At 41.2% G+C, this 25,396-nt stretch overlaps 1 protein-coding gene across 1 annotated transcript in view; it reads left to right on the top strand.

Moving 5' to 3' along the window:
* Positions 1-25,396, top strand: part of LOC124715380 (probable small nuclear ribonucleoprotein Sm D2) — a 50,624-nt gene that overhangs the window by 13,750 nt on the left and 11,478 nt on the right. Inside the window, exon 2 of the mRNA XM_047243094.1 lies at positions 11,084-11,204. Coding sequence (XP_047099050.1) covers positions 11,084-11,204 — 121 coding nt within the window. The remainder of the gene's footprint in view (positions 1-11,083; positions 11,205-25,396) is intronic.

Genomic DNA, 25,396 nt, shown 5'->3' with positions numbered 1-25,396 from the left:
TCCAGCCAAACATCACCCGAGTCTTCCTCTAACCGGAAGGGCTTGAAGTAGTCCACCAAAGGCAAATGGTCTTCTGCTTCGCCAACTTGAGGATCCTCTGCAGTGGTGTCGCCACGTGGTACGCTAGCCCAGCCGGCCTTTGTATCGCCAACCAACTTTCCTTTCCAACTCCTTGCACACCTATTCCCATATGGATCTATCCTTTTGCACTGCCCATCTTGCCCATCGTCTTGGGTGGTCCGTTCTTTCTGACACTTACTCGAGCGGCCATTGTGTGCTGTCTGTTTGTTGAGTCCTACCCCATCTGCGTGCACGCCCAAATGGCAGCTTACTAAGGCTGACTGGCAGCTTTACTCCTCCCTGGTGACCTCTGAAGAACATGATTTCCCCAGTTGTGATGTTCAGGTGGACTATTTCACCAACATTATCCTTACTGCTGCAGAATGTTCCATTCCTCTGAGGACGAGGTAGAGATTCTGGCGTCCGCTGAGGACCTAGATCTCGCCGGACCCTCAGACACAATGGGTGTCACTCGCACAGGTACTCAATCAGTGGCAGCAGGTGACCCAGCAGCGTAATCTGCACCTTGGTCTCCTCACGCCTTTCTCGGCCATGGACAATGTCATCCTCCAGCGGAACTGCAGCGGTTTTTTTCACTATCTTGCTGAGCTCTGACAACTTCTCAGCCTTCACCCTTTCCTCTGCATTGCTCTTCAGGAAACTTGGATTCCTGCGGCGCGAACCCGCACCCTCCGTGGCTATTGGGATTATTGTAAGAACCGGGCAGCTTATGAGAGGTTATCTGGTGGTGTCTGCATCTACATCCTTCACACTCTTTACAGTGAGTGGGTCCCTCTACAAACACCTTTAGAGGCTGTGGCTGTTCGGGTGTGGACGCCTCAGGCTGTTACTGTCTGCAGAGTCTAAATCTTCCACCGGATGGTGATGTCCCGTAGCATGTCCTGGCTGCGCTGATAGCCCAATTGCTGCCACCTTTTCTGTTACTGGATGACTTCAATGCTCATAACCCTCTTTGGAGCGGATCAGTGGCAACAGGCCGAGGCAGCATCATTGAGCAAGTGTTGGCACAGCTCAACCTCTCTCTTTTAAATAATGGTGCCTTCACATATTTCAGTGTGGCACATGGCACGTACTCGGTCATCAGCCTTTCGATCTACAGCCCCAGCCTATTACCGTATGTCCAATGGAGTGTGCATGACAACTTGTGCGGTAGTGACCACTTTCTGATCTTTCTGTCACTGCCACAGCGTCACTCTTCTGGGTGCCCCTGCAGATGGGCTATGAATAAGGCTGACTGGGACTTGTTCACCACCATTGCGACTATTGAGCCTCTTACCAATGGCACCATTGATGCGGTGGTTCACTCGGTCACCACTGGTATTATTACTGCCGCAGAATCTTCGATTCCCTGTTCTTCTGGGGCCCCTCGGCGGAGGACTATGTCTTGGTGGTCGCCCAAGATCGCTGAGGCGATTAAAGATCACAGGCGGGCCCTCCAGCGCAGAGTCACAAGTGGCATCCCTCATTTGAACACCTCATCACCTTTAAACGGCTCCGTGTGGGAGCCCGCCACCTCATTCGCCGACGCAAGCAGGAGTGCTGGGAAAGGTATGTCTCCACCATTGGCTTCCATACCTCTCCATCGCAGGTTTGGGCCAAGATTAGGCGACTCTACTGCTATCAGACCCCCATCAGCATACCTGTGCTTTCACTGAATGGAGCAGTATTTACTGACTCAGACAGAATTGCAAACCACTTGGCGGAGTATTTTTCTCAGAGTTCCGCTTCTGCGAAGTACCTGCTGGCCTTCCACTACCTGAAAGAGCGGTTGGGACATTGGAGCCTTTCGTTTCACATGTGCCACCCTGACTCGTACAATGCTCCGTTCAGTGAGTGGGAATTCCAAAGTGCCCTAGCTGCTTGCCCTATTATGGCTCCCGGGTCAGATCACATCCACTGTCAGGTGCTCAGACACCTCTCGGTGGACTGCCAGTGACGCCTCCTAGACCTTTTCAACCGTATCGCAGTGGCGGGAAAGCATTGTAATCCCTGGCAAGAACCCACTGGAGGTGGACAGTTACTGCCCCATTAGCCTCACCAATGTTCTTTGCAAGTTGCTTGAAAGCATGGTGAGCCTGAGGTTGAGTTGGCTGCTCGAGTCTCGGTGCCTTATGGCTCCGTCTCAGGGTGGGTTCCGTAAGGGCCGATCTGCCACCGATAATCTGGTGAGCCTGGAGTCTGCCATCCGTACGGCCTTTGCCTGCCCTCAGCATCTGGTTGCCGTCTTTTTTTGACATGAGGAAGGCATATGTTAAGACACGGTGACATCACATCCTCACCACGCTTCATGGGTGGGGTCTTCGGGGCCCGCTCCAGATTTTCATACAAAATTTTCTGTCGCTTCGTTCCTTCCACATGCAAGTTGCAGCCTCCCATAGTTCCTCCTGAGTTCAGGAGAATGTGGTCCCGCAAGGATCCATCTTGAGTGTCTGCCTCTTTTTAGTTGCAATTAATGGGCTCGCTGTGGTGGTGAGAACGTCTGCCTCAGCTTCCTTGTATGCTGATGACTTCTGCCTATACTATAGCTCCACCGGCTTTGCAGCTGCTGAACGGCAGTTGCAGAGCTCTATCTGCCAGGCGCAGTCTTGGGCTGTAGTGCATAGCTTCCAGTTTTCGTCTGCCAAGACCTGCATTATACATTTCTGCTGGCGTCACATTGTTCACCGTGAGCCAAGGCTTTATCTTGACGGCGAACCTCTTTCAGTGGTGGAGACATATCGGTTTTTGGGATTGGTTTTTGATGCCCGGTTGACTTGGCTCCCTCATATTCGGCAGCTTAAACAAACGTGCTAGCGGCATTGTAACACTCTTTTGCTTGAGTCGCACCAGCTGGGGTTTTGATCAGTCTACCCTTTTACAGCTGTACCAAGCGTTAATCCAGTCCCGTCTAAATTATGGTAGCCTGGCTTACAGTTCGGCATCCTGTTCTGCGTTGTAGTTGCTTGGCACCACCCTTCACAGTGGAATCCAAACCACCACTGGAGCTTTCCGCACAAGCCCTGTCTCTAGCATACTTGTGGAGGCTGGTGTCCCTCCATTGCGTATCCGGCCCCAATGATTACTGGCTGCTTATGCTGCCCATGTTTGTAGCTTGCCCAAGCATCCCAATTACTGTATGCTGTTCCCCAACTCTGTCGTCCATCTGCCAGAGCGGCGGCCCCAATCAGGGTGTACGATCTCAGTTCGTGTCCGGGCTCTTCTCTCTGGGCTTGAGTTTCCCTCTCCCACCTTTTTTCTGGGTCCATATATGTCTACCCCCATGGTGTGTGTCCTGCCCATACCTTAGGCTCGTTTTGGCACAGGGCTCGAAGGACTCAGCCCCTCCTGAGGCCCTCTGCCGCTGCTTTCTTTCAATCCTTGCCACATTTCAAGGCTCTGACGTTGTCTGTACTGACGATTCGATGGTTGCTGGTCATGTCAGTTATGCTCGTACTCTAGGGGATCATTATGAACAACACTCATTGCTGGCTGGCTCCAGTGTTTTTGCTGCCGAGCTGGTCACCATCTCTCGCGCCCTAGAGTATATCTGCTACTGCTTAGGTGAGTCCTTAGTTATCTGTAGTGACTCCCTGGGCGGTTTACGAGCTGTTGACCAGTGTTTCCCTTGCTCTTGTCTGGTGATGGCTAACCAGGAGTCTCTCCATACTCTTGCCCGTTGCGGCCGCTCTGTGGTCTTTGTGTGGAACCCGGGTCATGTCGGCATCCCGGGAAATGAACATGTTGACACACTAGCCAAACAGGCTGTCGGTGCACCAGCCTTGGAGATTGGCCTTTCGGAGAGTGACCTCATGTCAGTTTTGCGGTAGAAGGTACTTTGCACATAGGGTGAAGAATGGTGCACTCTGCCTTCACCCAATAAACTTCGGGCCATCAAGGAGACTACTGGTGTGTGGCACTCCTCCTTACGAGCCTCCTGCAAGGACTCAGATGTTCTCTGCCAGCTCCGCATTGGCCACACCTGGCTGATGCACAGTCATCTCTTGACCATGAGGACCCACCTCTCTGCCACTGTGGATCAGTGTTGACAGTGGTTTGCATTTTGTTGGCCTGTCTGTTTTTAACTGCACTCGGGCAGACATTTGCACTGCCTGATACACTCCCTGCACTTTTATCATATGATGCTGCAATGGCAGACCTAGTTTTGAGTTTTATTCATGCAGGGGGCTTTTATCGTTTGATCTAAGGATTTGTGTCCTATTTTGTGTTGAGCGTGGCCTTTGGCCAACGGTTTTAGATCATGGTTTTCAGTGTGTTTCTTGGTGGTTGGCTTCTCACTTTTTTTCCCATGGTCGGCCCACCACTGTAAATCTCTGTGCTTTTATTTCCTTGTTTTCTGGTATTTGTCTGTGTCTTTCTTGATCTGTGTCGTCCCTTGTTACCTCTTTTACTTGTTTTTATGCCTGGTAAGTATTTAGGGACCGATGACCTTTGTAGTCTGGTTCCTTCGACCCCCACAATCCAATCCAATCCTGTTGCCCTTCTGTTCATTGAAACTACGAAGTTCCTGGGGCTTGTGCTCAATAGGAAACTCTTGGTCCTCCCATGTATCTTACCTGGCAGCCCGCTGTACGGGGTTCCTCGATGTCCTCAGTGGTACCTCCAGGGGTGCCGATCGAACCACCCTCCTCTGTTTGTACTGGTCCCTTGTCCATTCGAAACTCGACTATGGGTGCTTTGTTTATGAGTCTGCACGCCCATCCCTCTTACGCCATCACAAACCTATCCATATCGTGGCATCCGTTTGGCCACGCACGCATTTTACACCAGCCTGGTTGAAAATCTGTATGCTGAAGCTGCTGAACTACCTCTGTCCTACCACTGTGACTTTCTCCTCTGCAGGTATGCATGCCATTTATCTGCCATGCGTGGTCACCTATCCTATGCCGCCTCCTTTGATGATTCCTTTGATCGTCAGTGTGCGGCTTGTCCTTCTGTTACCTCCTGGAGTCTGCTTGATACAGCAGCTTAACTTCACATTACCTGCACCTTTCCCGGTGGTTGTGAACCCTTCGCCACCTTGGCTCTTGGACTGACCGTGGGCACAGGTGTGCCATTGTCATTGGCACCCACGTCTTTCGATATCAGCTTCCGGAACACTCCTCATTATTTACAGCCAAGCTCTTCGCCTTGTATCAGATCACGGAGTACATCTGGCAACACAGCCTTTTCATTTGTCCTCTGCTCAGACTCAGTGCCCTTCAGTCTTATGTGCACTGTACACCGCCCGTTCCTTAGTGCAGTGGGTCCAGGAAAATGTCAACTGCTCACTCTTGGTGGAGCCAGTGTGATGTTCCTGTAGGTTCCTGGTCATGTCAGTCTGCCAGTAAACAAGGCTGCTGACCTTGCTGCCAAAGTTCCAGTCCTCGTACCTCAGCCCATGAGTACCTATATTCTCCTCTGATGATCTATGTGTTGCTGTCTGTCAGGAGGTAGTGTCTCTTTGGCATCACCAATGGTCCTCCCTTCACGGGAATAAGCTCCAGCTTATTAAGCCTCTTCCAGCGGCTTTGACGACCTCCTCTCGGCCCTCCCTCCGGGAGGAGGTTATTTTAACTCGGCTGCATATTGGGCACCGCCTTTTTAGCCATCATCATGTACTAAGTGGCGCCACCCTACCACTTTTGTACAAATTGCGCCCAAGTTTTAACTGTCCGCCACTTCCTGATGGAATGTCCATTTTTTGACGTTTTAATACATTCCTGTTTGGGTTTGCAATCTTGAGTTATCGACCGTTTTAGCAAATGACGGGCGGGCTGTTGACTGCGTGTTACTTTTTATCTGCCAAAGCAATATAGTGAAGGCCATTTAATTTTTAGTTTTGGACCTCCACTTCTGTATGGTGTCTTTTTTAGCCCTCTTTCCACATGCCTGTTTTTAGCTGTCTTCTGTATGTCAGTTGGGATTGACAAATAGTCGTTTTTTAACTCCTCTCTGTCTTAGAGTTCTATAGTTTTTACTTGAGCACATATGACCCCAGTTGTTTTTGCACCCTAAAACAAAACTAAACAATGAAGTATATACTTGGAGAAGACTGCAAGATAGCAGTGTATTCTTTAGTTCATATGAGTGGCTGTGAGAGATAGGTTCATTTAAAACCAAGGTGCAACATGTAGGTAGACTGAACAGTGTTGACACCTTGCATGATGGAGCTTTTGTTAAAACTGGAGAGAATGCCAGGCACAAACACCAGGATTGCTGCAGCAGAATGCATTTCACCCTCTACTGCATGGTGTATATCACATGAGGGTGAGTTGTATCCATGTCATGTAGAAAGTGTGAAAACCCTGGTCACACTGACTTCCCAGCTACTGGTTGCAAACTTAAGACACCATTCTGTGACATACTGATGAGACATTAGTCTCTCCGTAACCCTGTACCAGCTGCCAGTGAATTTCAGTCCCAGTTACGTGTTTTTCCCACAGAAATCAATTAACTGAGCTGATAAAAACGAGTTGCCATTTGTGTTTACCTACAACTAGTGTTGTAGATATTGGCTGGCTGAAACTCTGCACAATTGCCAACTCTATGTATAGGAATTACACCACACTCCTAATTTCTCTAAAACAGATGAAACTCCAGGATATATCAATCTTGAAACCTTGGTTTCTGATCACCCCTCATAGATTGAGGAAATGCAAACCTGTATTTGTACCATTTGTAGATTCAGATAAAGCTTTTGACAGTGTGGAGGGCACTACACTCTTTGAAATATTACATATAGCAGGGATAAAATATAGGAACCAGAGATTGTTTGCAACTTGTACAGAAACAGACTGCAGTTATTAGTTGGAGGACATGATAGGGAAGCAGTGACATAGTTGTTGTTTATCCCCATTGTTGTTCAGTCAGTGCATTGAGAATTTTAGGCTGGAAATTGAGGAGAAATTTGGGAAGGAACTTATTTTAAGTTCAGACAGAAGATTCTTTGAGACTTGTTGATGACATTGTAATTCTAACCGCAAAGGATTTGAGACAGCAGTTGAAAGGAATTTATAGTATTTTGAAAAGAGATTGTAAGATGAACATCACCAAAAGTAAAACAAGAATAGTGGAGTGTAACTGAATTAAGTCTGGCAATGCTGAGGGAATGAGTTCAGGAAATGAGATGCTAAAGATACATGCATTTTGCTATTTGAGCAGCAAAATGGGAAATTATTAGTTGCATGAAAGGCATTTCTGAAAGTGTGGAATTTAAGATATATCAAATTAAGTGTTGGGAAGATTTTTTCTTATGGTATTTGTGTGGACTGTAGCCTTGTGTGGATGTGAAACATGAATAATAAAAATTTCAGACAAGAAGAGAATAGCTTTTGAAATGTGGATGGATAGAAGAATGATGATCATTATGTGGTTAGATTCAGTAATAAATGAGGTACTGAATCAAACGGGGAAAAATAAATTTATGAAAGAACTTGACTGACAGAAGGGGTAGGTTGATAGGACACAGCCTGAGGCATAAGGGATTTGTCAGATTGGTAATGGAAGTAAGTGAGGGGTAAAAATTGTAGAGGGAGACCAAGCCTTGAGTACTGTAAGCAGGTTCAGATGGATGTAGGTTGTTGTTGTTGTTGTTGTTGTTGTTGTTCAAAGAGGAGGCAGCTTTCACAGCCTAGAGAAGTGTGGAGAGCTGCATCAAACTAGTCTTCCGGCTGAAGACTAGAGCAATGCTGCAGTATGTCTTGTTATGATTCTATAAACACATCTCTAAATTTGTTTGGCTACTAGCATGCCTACGTGACAAGGATTCCAAACACTAGAACAATAGGCTTGAATTGATTGCACTAGAATCTTATCTGTGATTCTTTTACAGATTCTCAGTACTTTGGAACCTTCCAACATATGTAAGCCTTCCATTTGCCTTCTCTAATACTGATTTCATGTCATTGTTTCATTACACATTGCTTCTTAATAATATCCCTATTCTTAAAGATGCTTTAATAATGTGATCTGATGCTATCTGGTTCTTCCCCTTCATTGTGGAAGTAATCTTGCATTTATGCACATTTAAAGTGTACTGCCATTCAATACATCAAGTGGAAATTTTATCAATCTTTCTTCATTTCTGTAAGATCGTCCAGTGACAGAGATTTTCCTGCAGCTGATCTTGTGTGAAAAAGTGTTTATGTTTAGTTAGGATAGAGATTATACTACACTTCTGTGTGGGACACCCCTAGTGTTGCTTTCTTGCTTGTAGAACCTTTGCTGTCCAGTAAATGTACTTTGTTTTACTAGTTGTAGTCATCAAATGATTACATATCAAATTCTGTATGACCATATCTTGGTTATTACAGTGTCAGGTACCTTTCAGATCATCATGCTATTGACATATAATCATGAAGGAATCAGAAAATAATATTCTTGTGAAACACAACTATGTCTTCATTCACACGAAGTAATGAATGCTATCGAAAGGGAAATCTCAGGTTTATTCCTTATTTCTTTATTTTGAGAAGGCTTTTGACACCATTCCTCCTAAACAGTTTCAAATCGAATTATGTGTGTAATGGTTATTGTCTCAGTTGTGCAGCTGGATTTGTAATTTCCTTTCAGAAAGGTCATAGTTCACAGCAATTGAAGGAAAGTCGATGATTAAAGTTAGTGGTACATAGCATTCTGAAGCGAAGTGTTTTGGATCCACAGCTTCTCCCAGTTTATATGAAAACAGTTTAGAAGACACTCTGAGCCGCCATCTTAGACTTTGGATTTGATTAGATTCAGTTTTCGTGAATCAAAGTAATCATGTTGCTATAGATGTGTGTGTACGGACTCCTTGAGAGAAGCTGGTTTTGCTTTAGGAAAGTCGTGTCTGGAATTCTGTGTGTCCTATTATGGTAGTGATCAGTGCTCTTTTTTCCAGTTGCAAATGAGTACATCTGCTATAAAGAGAATGGATAGTCACTATGGGGCAAAATTGAAGTAGTCTATATTAGACATTATGCGACATACGACCAAAGGTAAACTTCAGTTGAAGGTTCATGTCCTTTCCATTTGATCATTTCTTCTGATCAGAGTAAAGGAGCAATTTTTTTAAGAGAAACTTATTGTGTTATAAATTGCACAAAGTTCTAGACAATAAGATTGCTCTGTGCTACTCTGCAAGCTATAATGGAGAAATAATGTATCAGATATGATAACTGATCTTCTCATGAGGATTAGAAATTAGATTAGAAGTATGTTTCATTCTAATTGATCCATAGTGAAGAGATCCTCCAGGATGTAGAACATTCCAAAATAATAAGAATATACAATAAATATATACAATGAAAAACAAATGTGCAAATGCACCTTCCACAGCTCACAAGTGAAATTATTGTTATGGATATGAAAGGAGTCAGAAATTTTTTAAACATATTTTCGTTTATGAGGTAATAGACATGCCTATTTTGGAATGGAGTTCATCTTGGCTGTTATTGCTGCTATAATTTCCTATCTTGTCTGAAATTAGATTCCTTTCAGTGGCCTCTTGAGCTTGCGGAATGGCCAGAAGTCGCAGGGAGCCAAATCAGGGGAGTAAGCAGTTTGAAGTATGGGAATGTGGTTTTTTGTCAAAGTCTGAACCAAGTGCAAGGAACGTGATGCAGCATTGTCGTAATGGAGAGGTGCCAATTTCCTGTTGAGAGCAAGTCCGGTCTCTTGTGCTGCGCTGCATCTTGTAGGTGATGGACATCCCTGTAGTACTCTAGGGTGATTGATTGACCCTGTGGTGTGTACTTGTGGTTTACCATACAGCAGGAGTCAAAGAAAGCAGTCAGCATCACTTTGATGCTGCTGCGCACATGGCAGGCCTCCTTTGGTCTTGGTGATCAGGAATGGTTCCACTGTGACAATTGGGATTTGGTTCCCGTGTCATACCCATAAACTCGGGACTAATCACCAGTGATTATGGTGTTCATAAAGTTAGGGTCACCCTGTGTGGAGTCCAGTATGTTCTGTGAGGCTTCAGCATGAAGTTGCTTTTGCTCCTTAATCTGCAGCTTCGGCATGAATTTTGCAGATGCGCTCTTTGTGGGCAGATCTTCAGTCACAATGGAATGTGTCAAAAAAGTCAATTCTCACCTCTTCCGCAACTTCTCTGATAGTCACACAGTAGTCCTGCATCACCACAACATTCACTTTGTTAATGACCAGGTCATTTTTCACATGTTGATGGCTGACTGGAGCATGGCTCGCTCTGCACCAATGTGCAGTCATCTTAAACCAGTTGTACCACTCCTTCATCTGTGTGATGCCCATAGCATCGTCACCGAAAGCCGTATGAATCTTCCGCCCAGTTTCTAGCAAAGAAGCTGTGTCCCATCGCTCATGCGCCATCTATAACACCATGTTCAAACTCACTTAAATCTTGATAACCTACCATTGTAGTAGCTGTATCTGAACTAACAGCTGCACCAGACACTTGTCTTATACTGGTGTTGCCAACAGCAGTGCCATATTGTGCCTCTTTACATATCTCTGTATTTGAATATGCATGCCTAAACCAGTTTCTTTGGTGCTCCAGTGTAGGTTAGTTTTGAAGATGACAATTTGGCTGCAGTGTAATAGTCAACAAATGTGAATATGAATAAAAATTGTAGTAACAAGTTGATCTGCAATGCAGCCTGAGGTTTAAATTGCTCAATTTACCATACTTTTCAGTATAAATAACTCAAAAAGCCACATGCAATTGATGAATCTGAGTATTTTCGTGTATATTGTACATAAACTAAGAAAAATGCAAGAGGTGGGAACACTGTAAAACTTGTATTGGTAATTCTGGCTGTGAGAGATGGCAGGTAACAATTTGTCATTACGTCTTGTGCATATTTTACTTTAATGATTGTCATACATGGTTAATACATTGTACAGTTATAGAATGATGCAGATTAGTGGATTGAGTCTGTTAGTTTAGTACTTTACTCTGAGCTAGTATTAATTTTTTTTTTTTAATTTACTTGTTTATTTTTTAATTTACTTCTTGAAAGATCTGTTTTGACTTAGAAAACAATGATTTTGATATTTCCAGGTCACTTTTAAACAAGCCAAAATCTGAAATGACACCAGAAGAGCTGTCAAAGAGAGAAGAAGAAGAATTTAGCACTGGACCATTATCAGTTTTAACTCAGTCGGTGAAAAACAACACACAGGTTAGGAAATATTCCATGTTTTACTTACGTGGAAAAGGACACAAAGTGCTATAGTTCATGACATAAGTGTAGTGGAATTTAGTTACAGTAAAATAGCTAGTCTAATTTAGATTGGGAATGTAACTCCAGTAATCTCCTCTTTGTAGGTAGCTCACATTCCCTAGTAGCAGATCTGACAAGAGTTCTGAATGTGGTAATTGCTATGTGGATGCTTGTCATCCCATGCTATAATTTTGTACCCGGTTTCCTTGTAACATTTCTGTTAATAAAACAGTCCATATAGTACCATTAGCGTGCCAAAGAAATTTGAGGTGGTCATATTATTGTCCTAGATGATATAGTATAAATGGTTTTGCATGGAGTCTCATGTACTTCTAGAGTTTCCTTTGAAGATGATACACATAGTACTATAATTTGTTGGTGTTATTGATAAAGATGAAATTAAAATCTATACGGTCAATCCATAAGAAGTGATACAATGAGGACTAAATATGGCGGCCATTTTTATTTGTAAGTGCACAATAGTTTTTCAGTCTGGAGGCATTAGCATTAATTTGAACATTTCTGCAGTGGGTTAAGTTAAAACATTGCAATTTACATGATTGTTTTTAGAAAGTCTCCTTTACAATATTGTTTATTACCGAAAATATGCTGGATTAAAAAATAACAACTCAAAATGACCTCCAAAGTTTGGTATCGAGAATTTAGAAAATCAATTTTTAGACCCAAAAATAACAACCAAAGAATGATTTATCAGAGTGCGTTTCTTTTCTCTAATTAGTTTTCATAAACTACTAGTCTTACATACAGCAAGAACACTGGCAAATGTTTCCTAATTTTTTATAAATATTTGAACTTAGAAAATCTTTATTTTTGTAAATTTTGGGGTAGTTGTCTCTGGTGGAACTGAATATGATGCATGAGTTTAGTCCTCAAGACAAGAGAGTACAGGATCTCAGTAAACAGAGTAACACGTCTGCACAGGAGCCCAATAATTGGTGACAAGTCTGTAAACGAACTGTATACCCCCACTACATTTGCTGGATGACACATTTTTGTAGTCAGTATGTTCAGAAATGTCTGTTAATAGATGGGTATACCTCATTGAGAGTGTAAAATATTTTATATGCTTTTGTATTGAGAATAATTCTGAATTAACTAAAATAATTTTAAAATTTAATAATAAATAAATTTGAAAGACTAATTGGAATGCAATGAAATGGGTGAATGGTGCTCTACTGGACTGATAGTAAGTGAAGTGTCACAAAACAGTTTGTCAGTTTCAAAAAACATTAAAAAATGTTAATGACTATGATGAAGATAGACAAACTTTGTTTAAATTATAGTAAGTTCTTCTATATCATCGGTTTGTATCATGAGAAAAAATATATTCTGAAGTGCAGTCATTAAAAAATACTCTGATCCACTCAAGAACATTTTTCCTTGCTAAGTGCAGGAAAAACAGCTTCCAGAGTGAAATTAATGTGATTCCTGGAAATTCCCTGTGCCCAGACTTTTACTCAAAAATATTTATTATGAATCCAGAACCAGAATCATGTTTCTAATGAGGAAGCTATTAGCAAATTGGCTTTTGTTTCTTCTAATTCAGAGGTATCTCCTGCTTCAAAAATAAAATTGAGTAGCAGAAAAAGAAAAGCAGCTATTGAAAGTGAGGTGTAAAGAATTTCAGACAGAATTAGAAGACTTAAGAATCATGCTTTAATAATGCAGATACCAACAGTATTTCTAAAGATGAAAACCCACCTCCAGAATCATTAGACATTGAATATTTTAGCTTAATCAAGAAATTAAAAAGTAAATGTTGAGTCCAGGATAAAGTTAAAGTCTTAAGTTTGTTCCTTGACTCAAGGTCAAGGGAAAGAATAGTCCACGAGTTCAATGTTTCTAATTGTTTGACTTTTGAAGGCCAGACATACCAACAATTAAAGGGAACAGCCATGGGTACCAGGATGGCCCCCTCGTACGCCAACCTATTCATGGGTTGCTTAGAGGAAGCCTTCTTGGTTACCCAGGCCTGCCAACCCAAAGTTTGGTACAGATTTATTGATGACATCTTCATGATCTGGACTCACACTGAAGAAGAACTCTAGAATTTCCTCTCCAACCTCAACTCCTTTGGTTCCATCAGATTCACGTGGTCCTACTCCAAATCCCACGCCACTTTCCTTGACGTTGATCTCCATCTGTCCAATGGCCAGCTTCACACGTCCGTCCACATCAAACCGACCAACAAGCAACAGTACCTCCATTATGACAGCTGCCACCCATTCCACACCAAACAGTCCCTTCCCTACAGCCTAGGTCTTCGTGGCAAACGAATCTGCTACAGTCCGGAATCCCTGAGCCATTACACCAACAACCTGAAAACAGCTTTCACATCCCGCAACTACCCTTCTGACCTGGTACAGAAGCAAATAACCAGAGCCACTTCCTCATCCCCTCAAACCCAGAACCTCCCACAGAAGAACCACAAAAGTGCCCCACTTGTGACAGGATACTTTCCAGGACTGGACCAGACTCTAAATGTGGCTCTCCAGCAGGGATACGACTTCCTCAAATCCTGCCCTGAAATGAGATCCATCCTTCATGAAATCCTCCCCACTCCAACAAGAGTGTTTTTCTGCCGTCCACCTAACCTTCGTAACCTCTTAGTTCATCCCTATGAAATCCCCAAACCACCTTCCTTACCCTCTGGCTCCTACCCTTGTAACCGCCCCTGGTGTAAAACCTGTCCAATGCACCCTCCCACCACCACCTACTCCAGTCCTATAACCCGGAAGATGTACACGATCAAAGGCAGAGCCACGTGTGAAAGCACCCACGTGATTTACCTACTGACCTGCCTGCACTGTGATGCATTCTATGTGGGAATGACCAGCAACAAACTGTCCATTCGCATGAATGGACACAGGCAGACAGTGTTTGTTGGTAATGAGGATCACCCTTGGCTAAACATGCCTTGGTGCACAGCCAGCACATCTTGGCACAGTGTTACACTGTCCGGGTTATCTGGATACTTCCCACTAACACCAACCTGTCAGAACTCCGGAGATGGGAACTTGCCCTTCAGTATATCCTCTCTTCTTGTTATCCGCCAGGCCTCAACCTCCGCTAATTTCAAGTTGCTGCCGCTCGTACCTCACCTGTCTTTCAACATCATCTTTGCCTCTGTACTTCCGCCTCGACTGACATCTCTGCCCAAACTCTTTGCCTTTACAAATGTCTGCTTGTGTGTGTGTGTGTGTGTGTGTGTGTGTGTGTGTGTGTGTGTGTGTTTCTAATTGTTTGGTTAGACTAACCCAAAAATTAGTGAAAGAGCAAGGCAGTCTACCAATTTTAAGGAAGAAGAGAGGAGTAGGTATAATGAAGAAATAATTGAAAAAATCCAGCTTTTATAAAGATGTTGAAAACAATGCAATGTGCCTGCATAGCAAAGGTAGCAAAAGAGTTGTTATAAATGGAGTTAAAGTAACAAAGCAGAAATGGCTAGTGCAGTCAAATTTAAATGAATTTTAAGTAGCTTTCAAAAATGCCCATCCTGAATGCAAAACTGGAAGGTGGTATATTTTGGCCAGCTCCTCAGGAACTCACTCAGTGTGTCTTTGTTTGTATCACCAAATGTCAAACTGATGACGGTGAGTGCAAAACTCAATTATGTTAACTACAAAGAGTTACTTTATTTAATGATATGTGACACTAACAATTATGACTGCATGATGAGTTTGCATGATAAATGCCCCGGTAAAGAAACCATCTTTGAATTGTTTAATTGAGCCTTGAGGAGGAAATGCCCAACAATGTTACCTTCAGTGTGTACAACCGACAGGGCTGAAATGGTAACAGGGGTTAAATCTCAGGAAGATTACTGTGAATTCTTAATTGACAGCTAAGAAAATCTTAAGTCACCACTATGTTTTTAAAATTCAAGGTGAGTTTTGGAAGGACAAAAAAAAGCACAACTTTATGAAACTGAATGCATAGTCTTAGTTGATTTTGCAGAAAACTCTACATTTGTAGTTCAGGATGAAATAAATGGGTATCACTGGGTCAGTGACTGGGAAACAGTGCAACCATTTTTTCCATACTTCAGAAATGAGAAAGATGAAGTTCGCAGTTCTTCAATTTGCATTCTAAGCGACTACTTGGACCACATCACTTTGGTTGTCCTTGTGTGTCAAATGTACGTAACAAATTACATAAAACAAAAGTTGCCCAAGGTTGAGAAACTTATACTTTTCAGATGAAAGTGTTAGTCAACACAAGAACAAAAATAATTTTTAAAATCATTACAACCAAAAAGTAGGCTTTGGGTTGGAGGTCAAATAGCACTTTTTTGCATCTTGCCATGGTAAAAATGCAGGCGATGGAATAGAAGATACAACAAAGTATAAAGTGAGTGAAGCCAGGCTACGAAGAATGCCCAAACAAAGTTCTTACAATAGAGGACATGTATGCCTTTTGCAAGGATATTATTAAAGGCATAACCTATTTTCTCATCAAGAAAGAAGAGAGAGTTCCTCATATCAAAACAGCACGCCAAAACAGATTTAAATTGTATAGTAATAAAAGGAACAAGGCAATTTCACAAATTTCTTGGTGTTGCAGATAACTTAGTTCGATGCTATGTAACATTAGAAACTGAGGAGAACCATTGTGTCAGTAAAATTACATCTGTCTTTAACATTGAATGACATAATGGCATTTGTATATGATGGACAATGGTGGCTTGCATAGGTTTGAAAGAATAATTTTGGAAAACAATGATGATGGGTGCATTTTCACAACCCTGCTGGCCCAAGAACGTCACTCAAGAAATCTACTAGTGCAACATTTGGATAATGTGTTGTGAACTTACCACAGCAACTGGGAGGTGTTATTCTGTATCACAAAAGTTGTCTGAAGAAATAAGTGTTCCTAACAATCAATCCTGGGATTAGGAAGCACCGCACCTCGAAAATATGTTGACTGGAAATACTTACCATGATATGACAAATGTTTAGTTCTGTAATTTTTTGGATATAATTCAGTACCTTATCTTCAATAATAATTGATTACAACCTGCTAATATCACACATGAATTAGGCATCAGCCTTGAGATGAGTTGTTGTTTAATGTGAATTATTTCCTCATTTGCAAAACTTCCTACCTTTGTTAACACTCAAATATCAGTTTTGAAATTTTTACTGTACTTCGCTATCATATAGACGTATAAAATGTGCAAAAATCTGAATTTTTATATTCAGTCACACCAGAGATAACTAGCCCTGAACTTTATTTTTTGTGAAGATTCACAAATTCCAAAAATTTATAAAAAAATTAAGGAAACATTTGTCATTGTTCTTTCTGGATATAATACTAGTAGTTTATGATATCTAACTAGAGAAAAAAATAAACTGATAATAAAGTCACTCCTTGATTGTTACTTTTGGGTCTAAAAATAGATTTTCTAAATTTTTAATACCAAAATTTGGAGGCTATTTTGACGGGTTGTTTTTGAGTTTAGGGTATTTTTTATCATAAAAAAACATTCTAGAGAAGACTTTCCTAAAAAACAATCATGTAAATTGCAGTGTTATAACCTAACCTAGTGCAGGGATAAAATGCAATTTCTCCAAATTGAAAAGCCATTGTGCGCTTATACCACAATTCAGTAATGGTGCAAGGTAAAATTTTTTTGAAGCTGTTTTGACCTTCCCAATTAAAGCATAATCACACATAAAAAACCAAAATATTTAAAAATGGTCAAGCAACCAACTTAATTTTTATTAGATGCATCTCATTATCTACTGCAGTTGCTTCAGAAAACTTCATGAATTTAACTTTGTTGATATGAGTCCTAACTTGTGATTGGTGAGGTTACATGTCTTTTAGCTCAGAATACAATATAAAACATAAGCCAAATCCTTAATTAGGCTGTTGATTTTTTTTCCCTACTGTTCAGTGGGCTGCATATTAAAAGTGTGTGTATGGGGGTAGAGGCACAGAATCATTCCTAATTGGGTGAAGCATACTAGAACATTATTTCAACACGCAATAAACAATAAATAACATGCAGTAGTGGAATAAGGTCATTTTTGTTCTGTTTACTTGTTTCATGTAAACATAACAATGCATCTGCAGTTGCAAAACCATCTAAGGTTAACAGTGTTAGTTGTCAGGGTTTCTGACTACTTTGTGAACTGAAGACCTGAGGGGATATTATAGCTGGAACATCCTACAAAAATCTTTATCTAATCAATGCAAGATGTTGGGTGTTTAGGAATGCTGGGAAAATAGGTGAGGGAGCGGTTGCTGCTTGTCGAATGTGCATTCTTACTGCATTTCCATAGTATTTATCATGGGCTAGTGGAGATACGCCAGGATGTTTATGGAATCAGAGTGTATGTTGCAATATCATGTAAGAATGTGATCGTCTTCACAATCCTGTGCCTTGTGCCTGCTGCCTTTCCTTCCCAACAGTCAACCACTCCCCCCATTCTCTCGTTGTTGTTGTTGTTGTTGTTGTTGTTGTTATTGTTGTCTTCAGTCCTGAGACTGGTTTGATGCAGCTCTCCATGCTACTCTATCCTGTGCAAGCTTCTTCATCTCCCAGTACCTACCGCAACCTACATCCTTCTGAATCTGCTTAGTGTATTCATCTCTTGGTCTCCCTCTATGATTTTACCCTCCACGCTGCCCTCCAATACTAAATTGGTGATCTCTTGATGCCTCAGAACATGTCCTACCAACCGATCCCTTCTTCTGGTGAAGTTGTGCCACAAACTTCTGTTCTCCTCAATCCTATTCAATACTTCCTCATTAGTTATGTGATCTACCCATCTAATCTTCAGCATTCTTTTCTCTCCTTGTGTACTCCATTTGGTACAACACCTCATCCCGTTTGAGCTGCAGTGCCAGAACAAATGTAGTGACCAGGACAATATACCTGTGTGTGTGTGTGTGTGTGTGTGTCCTTATTGACCATTTAATGTTTGACGAGGTTTCTGAAATTTGTAGAACAAAATTTGGTTGTTAAAGTCTGCTTAAAAGTAGAAATTACTGGTTTTCATCCGAAAAACCACCAATATTTTGGCATAATCTGTATCACTTCGGGGGGGGGGGGGGGGTGTTACTGAATTTAGCCTATGTTAAAATTCAGAAGTAAGAAAGAAACACATTTTTTTTGTTTTTCCAAAAAAATTCCTGCCCTGAGATACAGGCCTCCAAAGATGACACTGTGAATACCATTTTGAAGATGCAAATTTCAGAAAAATTTCTAAAATTCTGTATCTCTGGAACAGTTATAGATATTTTGTTACAGTTTTTTTTATTTGAAAGATAATTGCTTTATGATTACAGTGGTATCCTCCATTTGGACATATCTGTCCAAGTTTTGTTACTGTCACCTTTTGAATTTTTTTCGAATTTACAGTAAAATTCTTTTTTCAAAAATGTTGATTAGTACCATGTAGTACTATATTCTCTATAAAGGACAGTTTCCAGTTTTAAGTTGGACAGGTTACATTTAAAAAATCATTTTTTTTAACTTTAAAGGGTAATGTATATCTTTAATGATGTTGTTTATTACTAATTTCTTTGTTACAATGTTTATTTCTATTGCCTTTTTGCAGTTTTTTTCTTATCACTTTATTTGTTTGTTATTTCTTTTCATTTTCATTGTTGCAAATATTTCTTACTTTGTTGTAGTTTCTTGTCAGCTTCTTTGTTGTGGTTGTTCATTGCACGTTTCCATATTTTAGTTTTTCAGTGCTAATTTGTGTACTAGTTCTGTGTTTTCATGAGGAATTTGTCAGCTGACACAGTTGCAGTGTGTTTTGTGAAAAGGACTATGAAATGTCTTCTGACTGGGGCCACAGGAAAGTGAAGTGTGCTGACTATTTGCATATCCATAAAAGAATGATATATAAGACAAACAAAAAGAGACTTTTTTCAGGTTTGGAATAAAAGTTCTCATTTGAAGACTCTGTTTCAAAGTGAAGAGGTTTCCAGGGATGACTTATTGTGTTCTAAATGTTTTGACAGAATAACAACAATGATAGTATCTGAACAAGGTGAAGCCTCCCATGGTGCAGATGATTCAGATTTTACATCAGTAGAGGAAGAATTAAATACCCTGAATGTGTCAATTACAGAGGTAAGTGTTAGTCCTGTTAAGAAACCATGGTCAGTGAATTCGAGTCATAAGCTCTATGCATCAAAAAATCAGAGAGAAATTACTAAAGTTGTGGATGAATACACTGCTGCAAAACTGACCACACTCTTCAAAGTAGAAATTCTATCTTCAGAAGAAAATGAACCAAAGCACTCTTGCCAGGAATTTTTCACAAATATCAATTCAGCTGTTGAATATTGTGCAGCCTACAGTGAAAAGCTGCAAGTTTTAACTATTATTCCAGAGACATTTTCAAAGAAAAAAAATTTGAACCACATTCCACCAGTACATGGTAGACAAATCAAGAAATGTGAGGTCTGTAAAGGAGTCTTTGGAAGACAGATCCCTATTATGGTCATCCTGTAGAAGCAGCTCAAGTTCAAATAGTGCAGTCATTTTATCTGGAAGATAAATGGGACTTCTCACCTGAGTGCCAACAAGAAGACACTATAACTGTAATAGTTGAAGGTCAAAAAGTTGTGAAAGTGAAGAGGTACAAGACTCACAGTATTAAAGAAATGTTTGCAGTTTATAAGAGGACCTATACAACTTCACAAATTGGAAGATCAAAATTGTATTCACTACAACCTAAGTGGATGGTTCCACACCCACCTAGAGATGTCTGTTTATGTATGTACTGCGCAAATTTTGAACTTTTTGTGCTAACTTTGAAGAACTTCCTGGAACACATGACATACGACACCTTGATCGGGTGTGTGAAGTAATTAGTAGTCTCTGATGTAAAGTGAAAGACTTGTATGTTTCAAGAATGTGTTGACTGGCTCGGAAAGGGAGGACTGTCTTAAGACACTTGGCCTAGAAGACGTGACAGATAACTCTGCCAAAATTACATATGCAACATGGGAGGAAAATAAACTAATTAAGACAACTGTTGCCTTTGACAGTTTCATTGATGAACTTGGTAAATGGTCAGTGGAAGCAGTAGCACACCAGCATCTGAAGAAATTGCAACAACACCACATTGCAGAAGTGAAAGAATGTACAGGCTGAAGAAATATGTTAACTGCTTCACTGTGATTTTGCTGAGAACTGGTCTGTAATTCTCCCACAAGAAGTATAAAGGTATCGTTGGAGTAGTGACCAGGTTTCAATTTTTACAGGAGTGACATATTTTCAAAACAAGGCCACAAGTGTTGTAGTTATAAGTGATGACACAGGCCATGACTCAGCACATGCTTTGCTAGTGATGTGCAAAATTCTTTAGCTGCAAGCTGGGGTAAAGAAGATCATCATTATTTCTGATGGTGCTCCTCGTCATTTTAAAAATTGCTACCAGCTGTTTGAATGGAGTAAGTCTCTTGTGCCAACTGACTGGGTATGCAGTGCTACTGGTCACGGGAAGGGGTCTTGTGATTGTGTAGCCGGCCTGCTGAAGCACCATGTTACAAAACAATCTTCCAGACCAAATACAGCTGCGATTCAGAATGCTGAGGATTTTATGAGAGTCATTAAATCTTACACATTCTTCATTCTTTTGTCCGAAGAGGAAATCCAAGAATTCTGTGAGCAGAAAAATTAAGAATGGTCCAAACAAACTACTCCTGTGGAAGGAATTCAGAAGACACATTTTTGGACTCAAAATGATGGATGAACTCATATTATTCACTTTAAAGAGCAAGAAAGAAGAAATTTTGTTCATTCAGCCAACACCTCAGAAACAGCAGGATAATATTCAGATTCACAACCTGAGAAAGGGGGATGTTTGTGACGTGTGTGTGACTGTGACTGACTGACTGACTGGTGGGTTGGAGAGATTATAAACACCAGTTAAGAGTTAAGCGAAATTTTAGTGAACTTTATGCTACCATATGGACCAGCTGCTGGATATAGGTTTCCAGCTGAAGGACAGAAACAGCGCCATCAGGACTCACTTCTTGTTCACAATGTTTTGAAGATTGTAAGTGCTCCTATTCCTTTTGGTTCAACAGGCAGGCATCACTCTATATAAAATGAAGATACTGAAGCAGTGGAATGCATTTTTAGTTCATTGACTGGCAAATTTCAGTACAAAACAGAGTGCACAGAAGTTGTATAAATTGAAAATTTGGATCAATCACGTACATTTTGGAACCATTTAAAATTCTTGGAAAATGAGTCTCTTATTTATCTTTCAAACCTAAAATTATGTTAAATAAGGCTATGTTTTGATTTTTATGGGCCTGTTAACATGATAATGTGGTAATAAAATAGGTTTTATGTATGGCAAAAATTTCAGTTGTTTATAAAACCTGTTCAGCCGAAAAGTGGTAGCTCTCCTTTTCAGGGAATATAGAACTATATGGTACTACAGAAATAAAAACAATATTTTATGGATTGGCATTGTTGAAAAACAAAATATTTCCATGAATTATATAAAAAAAGTTCAGAACAGTATAGCAAAAGAACTTTGACAGATAAGTCCAAATGGAGGATTTCTTTGTAATAATAAAGCAATTATCTTTCAAATAAAAATACCCGAACAAAATGTCTAGAACTGTTCCAGAGATACAGCATTTTAAAATTTTTTCCAAAATTTTCATCTTCAAAATGGTATGTGCAGTGTCATCTTTGGAGGGCTGTATCTCAGAGCAGAAATTTTTTTTGGCGAAAACAATAAATTAGTGTTCCTTACTTAGTCCTTCATTTTAACGTACGCTAAATCCAGTAACATCAGAGACTATGAAGGTAAGATTTTTTCTAGTCTGCCTGAATTGATATGAACTATGCCTATTGTTTGCAGAAGCAGAGAATATATTACAGTTATTGGTAGAATTGTCAACATGTGTATTGTTGAAATATGGTTGCGATGTCTCAGAGGTAATAGAGTACCCATTAAAATCCCACCATGTACAATGTAATAATCACTAACTACATGAAGCGAAGACTTTTATAGACAGTGGTTGTTACAGTTAAATATATGTTATCCTTTCTTTCCAGTATCCATTGCGAAGGTGTTTGTGTTGCACACAGGAAACTTAAGTTGGATATGCTGATAATGAAAACAAGGTAGCTGTCTTTTAGGCAATGGTCAGTTTATTTATGGTGGGTCACAAGTTTCAGACGTAACTGTTTACCCCTTATGCCCACCTGTTATAGATGAAGAAATTATTTATTTCAAATTAAATCTTCTTTGTTTTCGTCTTTTCAGCGTAGCTTAACCCAAAATCTAAAGTCCAATTGATATGGCATTTCAGTGAACCTATCTTCTCAGAATCATGAATGCTACAATGCCACCTTTACTATGAGAGAGCTAGATCATGCTCTCAGTTCATCTCGATCCTCTGCCCCAGGGTCAGACGCTGTCAACATTCAGATGTTGCAACACCTTTCTCCTGTGGGCAAGAACGTTCTGCATAGTTTGTACAACCGTCTCTCAGCAGAGGGTATGTTTCCTAAACGCTTGCATGAAGCCACTGTCATACTAAAGATGGGTCGTTCGTGAACTAATAGGTTCAAAGGAACGTTTCACAGAAATGAATAGAAAGAGTGAGGAATGAATTCTAAGGAAAGGTCTTTCATAGTTCACTTCGGCCGCGAATTTCTACATATAGTTCCAAGGAACGGGAAACGGTCGGTCTCGTTCCTGCAACGGCACGTCCGCCGGTCTCGTTCCAGCGTTGGTCCCATTCCTGCCTGCCTCGGCCTCGGCCTTGGCCTCGGCCTTGGCCTCGGCCTTGGCCTCGGCCTTGGCCTCGGCCTTGGCCTCGGCCTTGGCCTCGGCCTCGGCCTCCTTCACATGACCACTCTTCGCAGTTCCACTGCCGACTGATCGTAGTTAGTTCAGTATCGAGTTGTTGTTTATTTCATTTGCTGCACACGCCCATTCTAGATAAATTTCCAACCTTTTTTTTTTTTAAATCTGAACTTCTGGTTCTTTTCGTATTTTATTCAGCATCCATGACCGTTAATTAAAATGTATTTTATAATTACATAAAAATTATGTGGTAAATACATAAATTTTTTTCAGGTAACAAAATGGCATATCAGCTTACTTCACTATTTCGATAAATAGCAAAAGAAATACTTGTAAAAAGGCAAGATTTTTTATTATTACACATGCAAAGGAAGTCGGCACAGCACACATGAGTGCCATTTTTCATTCTTCTTCTACTTTTTTTTTTTTAATCCAAGGTAAAAGGGCATTGTCATTGTTGTGGAAGGCAGATCGACTTACAACCAGATGAAGCCGCCGCTCCATAATCGAGTGTCTGGTGTCACATTTTGTAAAGAGAATATGATAACTTCTACAATATTATTTCAGTGGTACAGGGTGGTGCACAAAAAGTCGGCCCCGTGTACGAGACTGCTCAGTTTCGCCCACCAATCAACATCTATTGTTTCGAAGTTGTTGTTTGCATTAGCTTTCTTGTTATTTCTTCACTGCCTAATTATTACATGTTTATCTATTCTGCTCATAGTGATCAACAAATTGTGCGCAACTGGCAAGAAGTCTGTACTCGGGACCGGTTTTTCGTGCACCACCCTATATTATTTCACTGTGATCAGCCACATAATGCTACAGTTGGCTAAACGAGAGGTTTTGCAGAATCACAAAAATTGTGTGAGAATCCTGTTATGAATAAAAATTCAGTACTCCAGAGGGAGGCAAGTGCCCCCTCTTGTCACCTTCCATCTTCAGTCACCTATAGTACTAATTTTTCGTAAGACCAAGTGCAAATGTGTGGTGCAAGAGTAAAAATGAACGGTTCCCAAAAAAGAGCGATCACCAGTGAGCTAGTTCCCAAGGATGAAAGAGTTTGCCCATCTATATGTAATACCATACCTAAGTCTGGTAAGGACAAATGCCTTCCTTCTAGCTACTGCACCATCTCTCACCAGCTGTGGTTGCAAGGTGATGGAACACATGATTCGTGCCCGGCTTGTATGGTGGCTCGAGTCGCACAATTTACTAGTTGTAGCACATTGTGGATTTAGAGTGCGCCGTTCTGCAGTTGACCATCCTGTCGCTTTTTCCATCCATCATGAATGGTTTTCTGCAGAAATCCCAGACTGTGGCTGTGTTTTTCAATTTGGAGAAGGCCTACAACACCTGCTGGAGAGCTGGTGTCCTCCGTACTCTCTACACGTGGGGCCTCCGTGGCTGCCTGCCCTGCCTGCCCTGCTTCCTTGAGGAAGAGAGTTGTCAAGGTGTGTGTGGGTTCTGCCTTGTTGGACACCTTTATTGAGGAAAACGGTGTGCCTCGGGGTTCTGTCCAGAGCATCATCCTCTTTGCTATCACCATTAACCCTATAATGGCCTGTCTCCCACCGGCCATCTCCGGCTCCCTTTTTGTTGACGATTTTTCCATCTATTGCAATTCTCAACAGACCTGTCTCATTGAACGGTGTCTTCAGCCATGTCTTGATCGTCTTTACTCATGGAGAATCTACAATGGCTTTCGTTTTTCCACTGACAAAACCATTTGTATGAATTTATGACAGCCCTCTTTACGCCTTGGTCCTGTTGCTTTTCTGTTAGTTGAAACTGTGAAATTCCTGCAGCTCATGCTCAATAGGAAACACTCGTGGTTCTCCCATGTGTCTTACCTGGCAGCTCACTGTACGCAGTCCTTTTGTATCCTATGTGACCTCAATGGTACTTCTTGGAGTGCAGATCGAACCACCCTCCTCTGCTTGTTCTGGTCCCATGTCTGTTCAAAACTAGACTAGGGGTGCTTTGTTATGCATCTGCACGTCCGCCCCTCTAACGCTGTCTCAAAAGTATCCACCATTGTGGCATCCGTTTGGCCAATGGTGCCTTTTAAACTAGCCCAGTTGAGTCTGTATCCTGAAGCTGGCGAACTACCACTGTCCTACCACTGTGACTTTCTGCTCAGCAGGTATGCAAGCTGTTTGTCAGCAATGTGTGGCCATCAAGCCTATGCCTCTTTCTTCGATGACTCCTTTGATTGTCCCTGTTCTGTGTTACCTTCTGGAGTCTGCTTTAACCACTCCCTCTGGGGGCTTAACTTCGTACTATCTGCAACTTTCCCAGTGGATGTGAACCCTTCACGACCTT

Source organism: Schistocerca piceifrons, chromosome 1 (assembly GCF_021461385.2).
Source record: "Schistocerca piceifrons isolate TAMUIC-IGC-003096 chromosome 1, iqSchPice1.1, whole genome shotgun sequence".
Taxonomy (NCBI): domain Eukaryota; kingdom Metazoa; phylum Arthropoda; class Insecta; order Orthoptera; family Acrididae; genus Schistocerca; species Schistocerca piceifrons.
The sequence above is the reverse complement of the archived record's forward strand: the minus strand, read 5'-3'. Positions and strand labels throughout refer to the sequence as shown.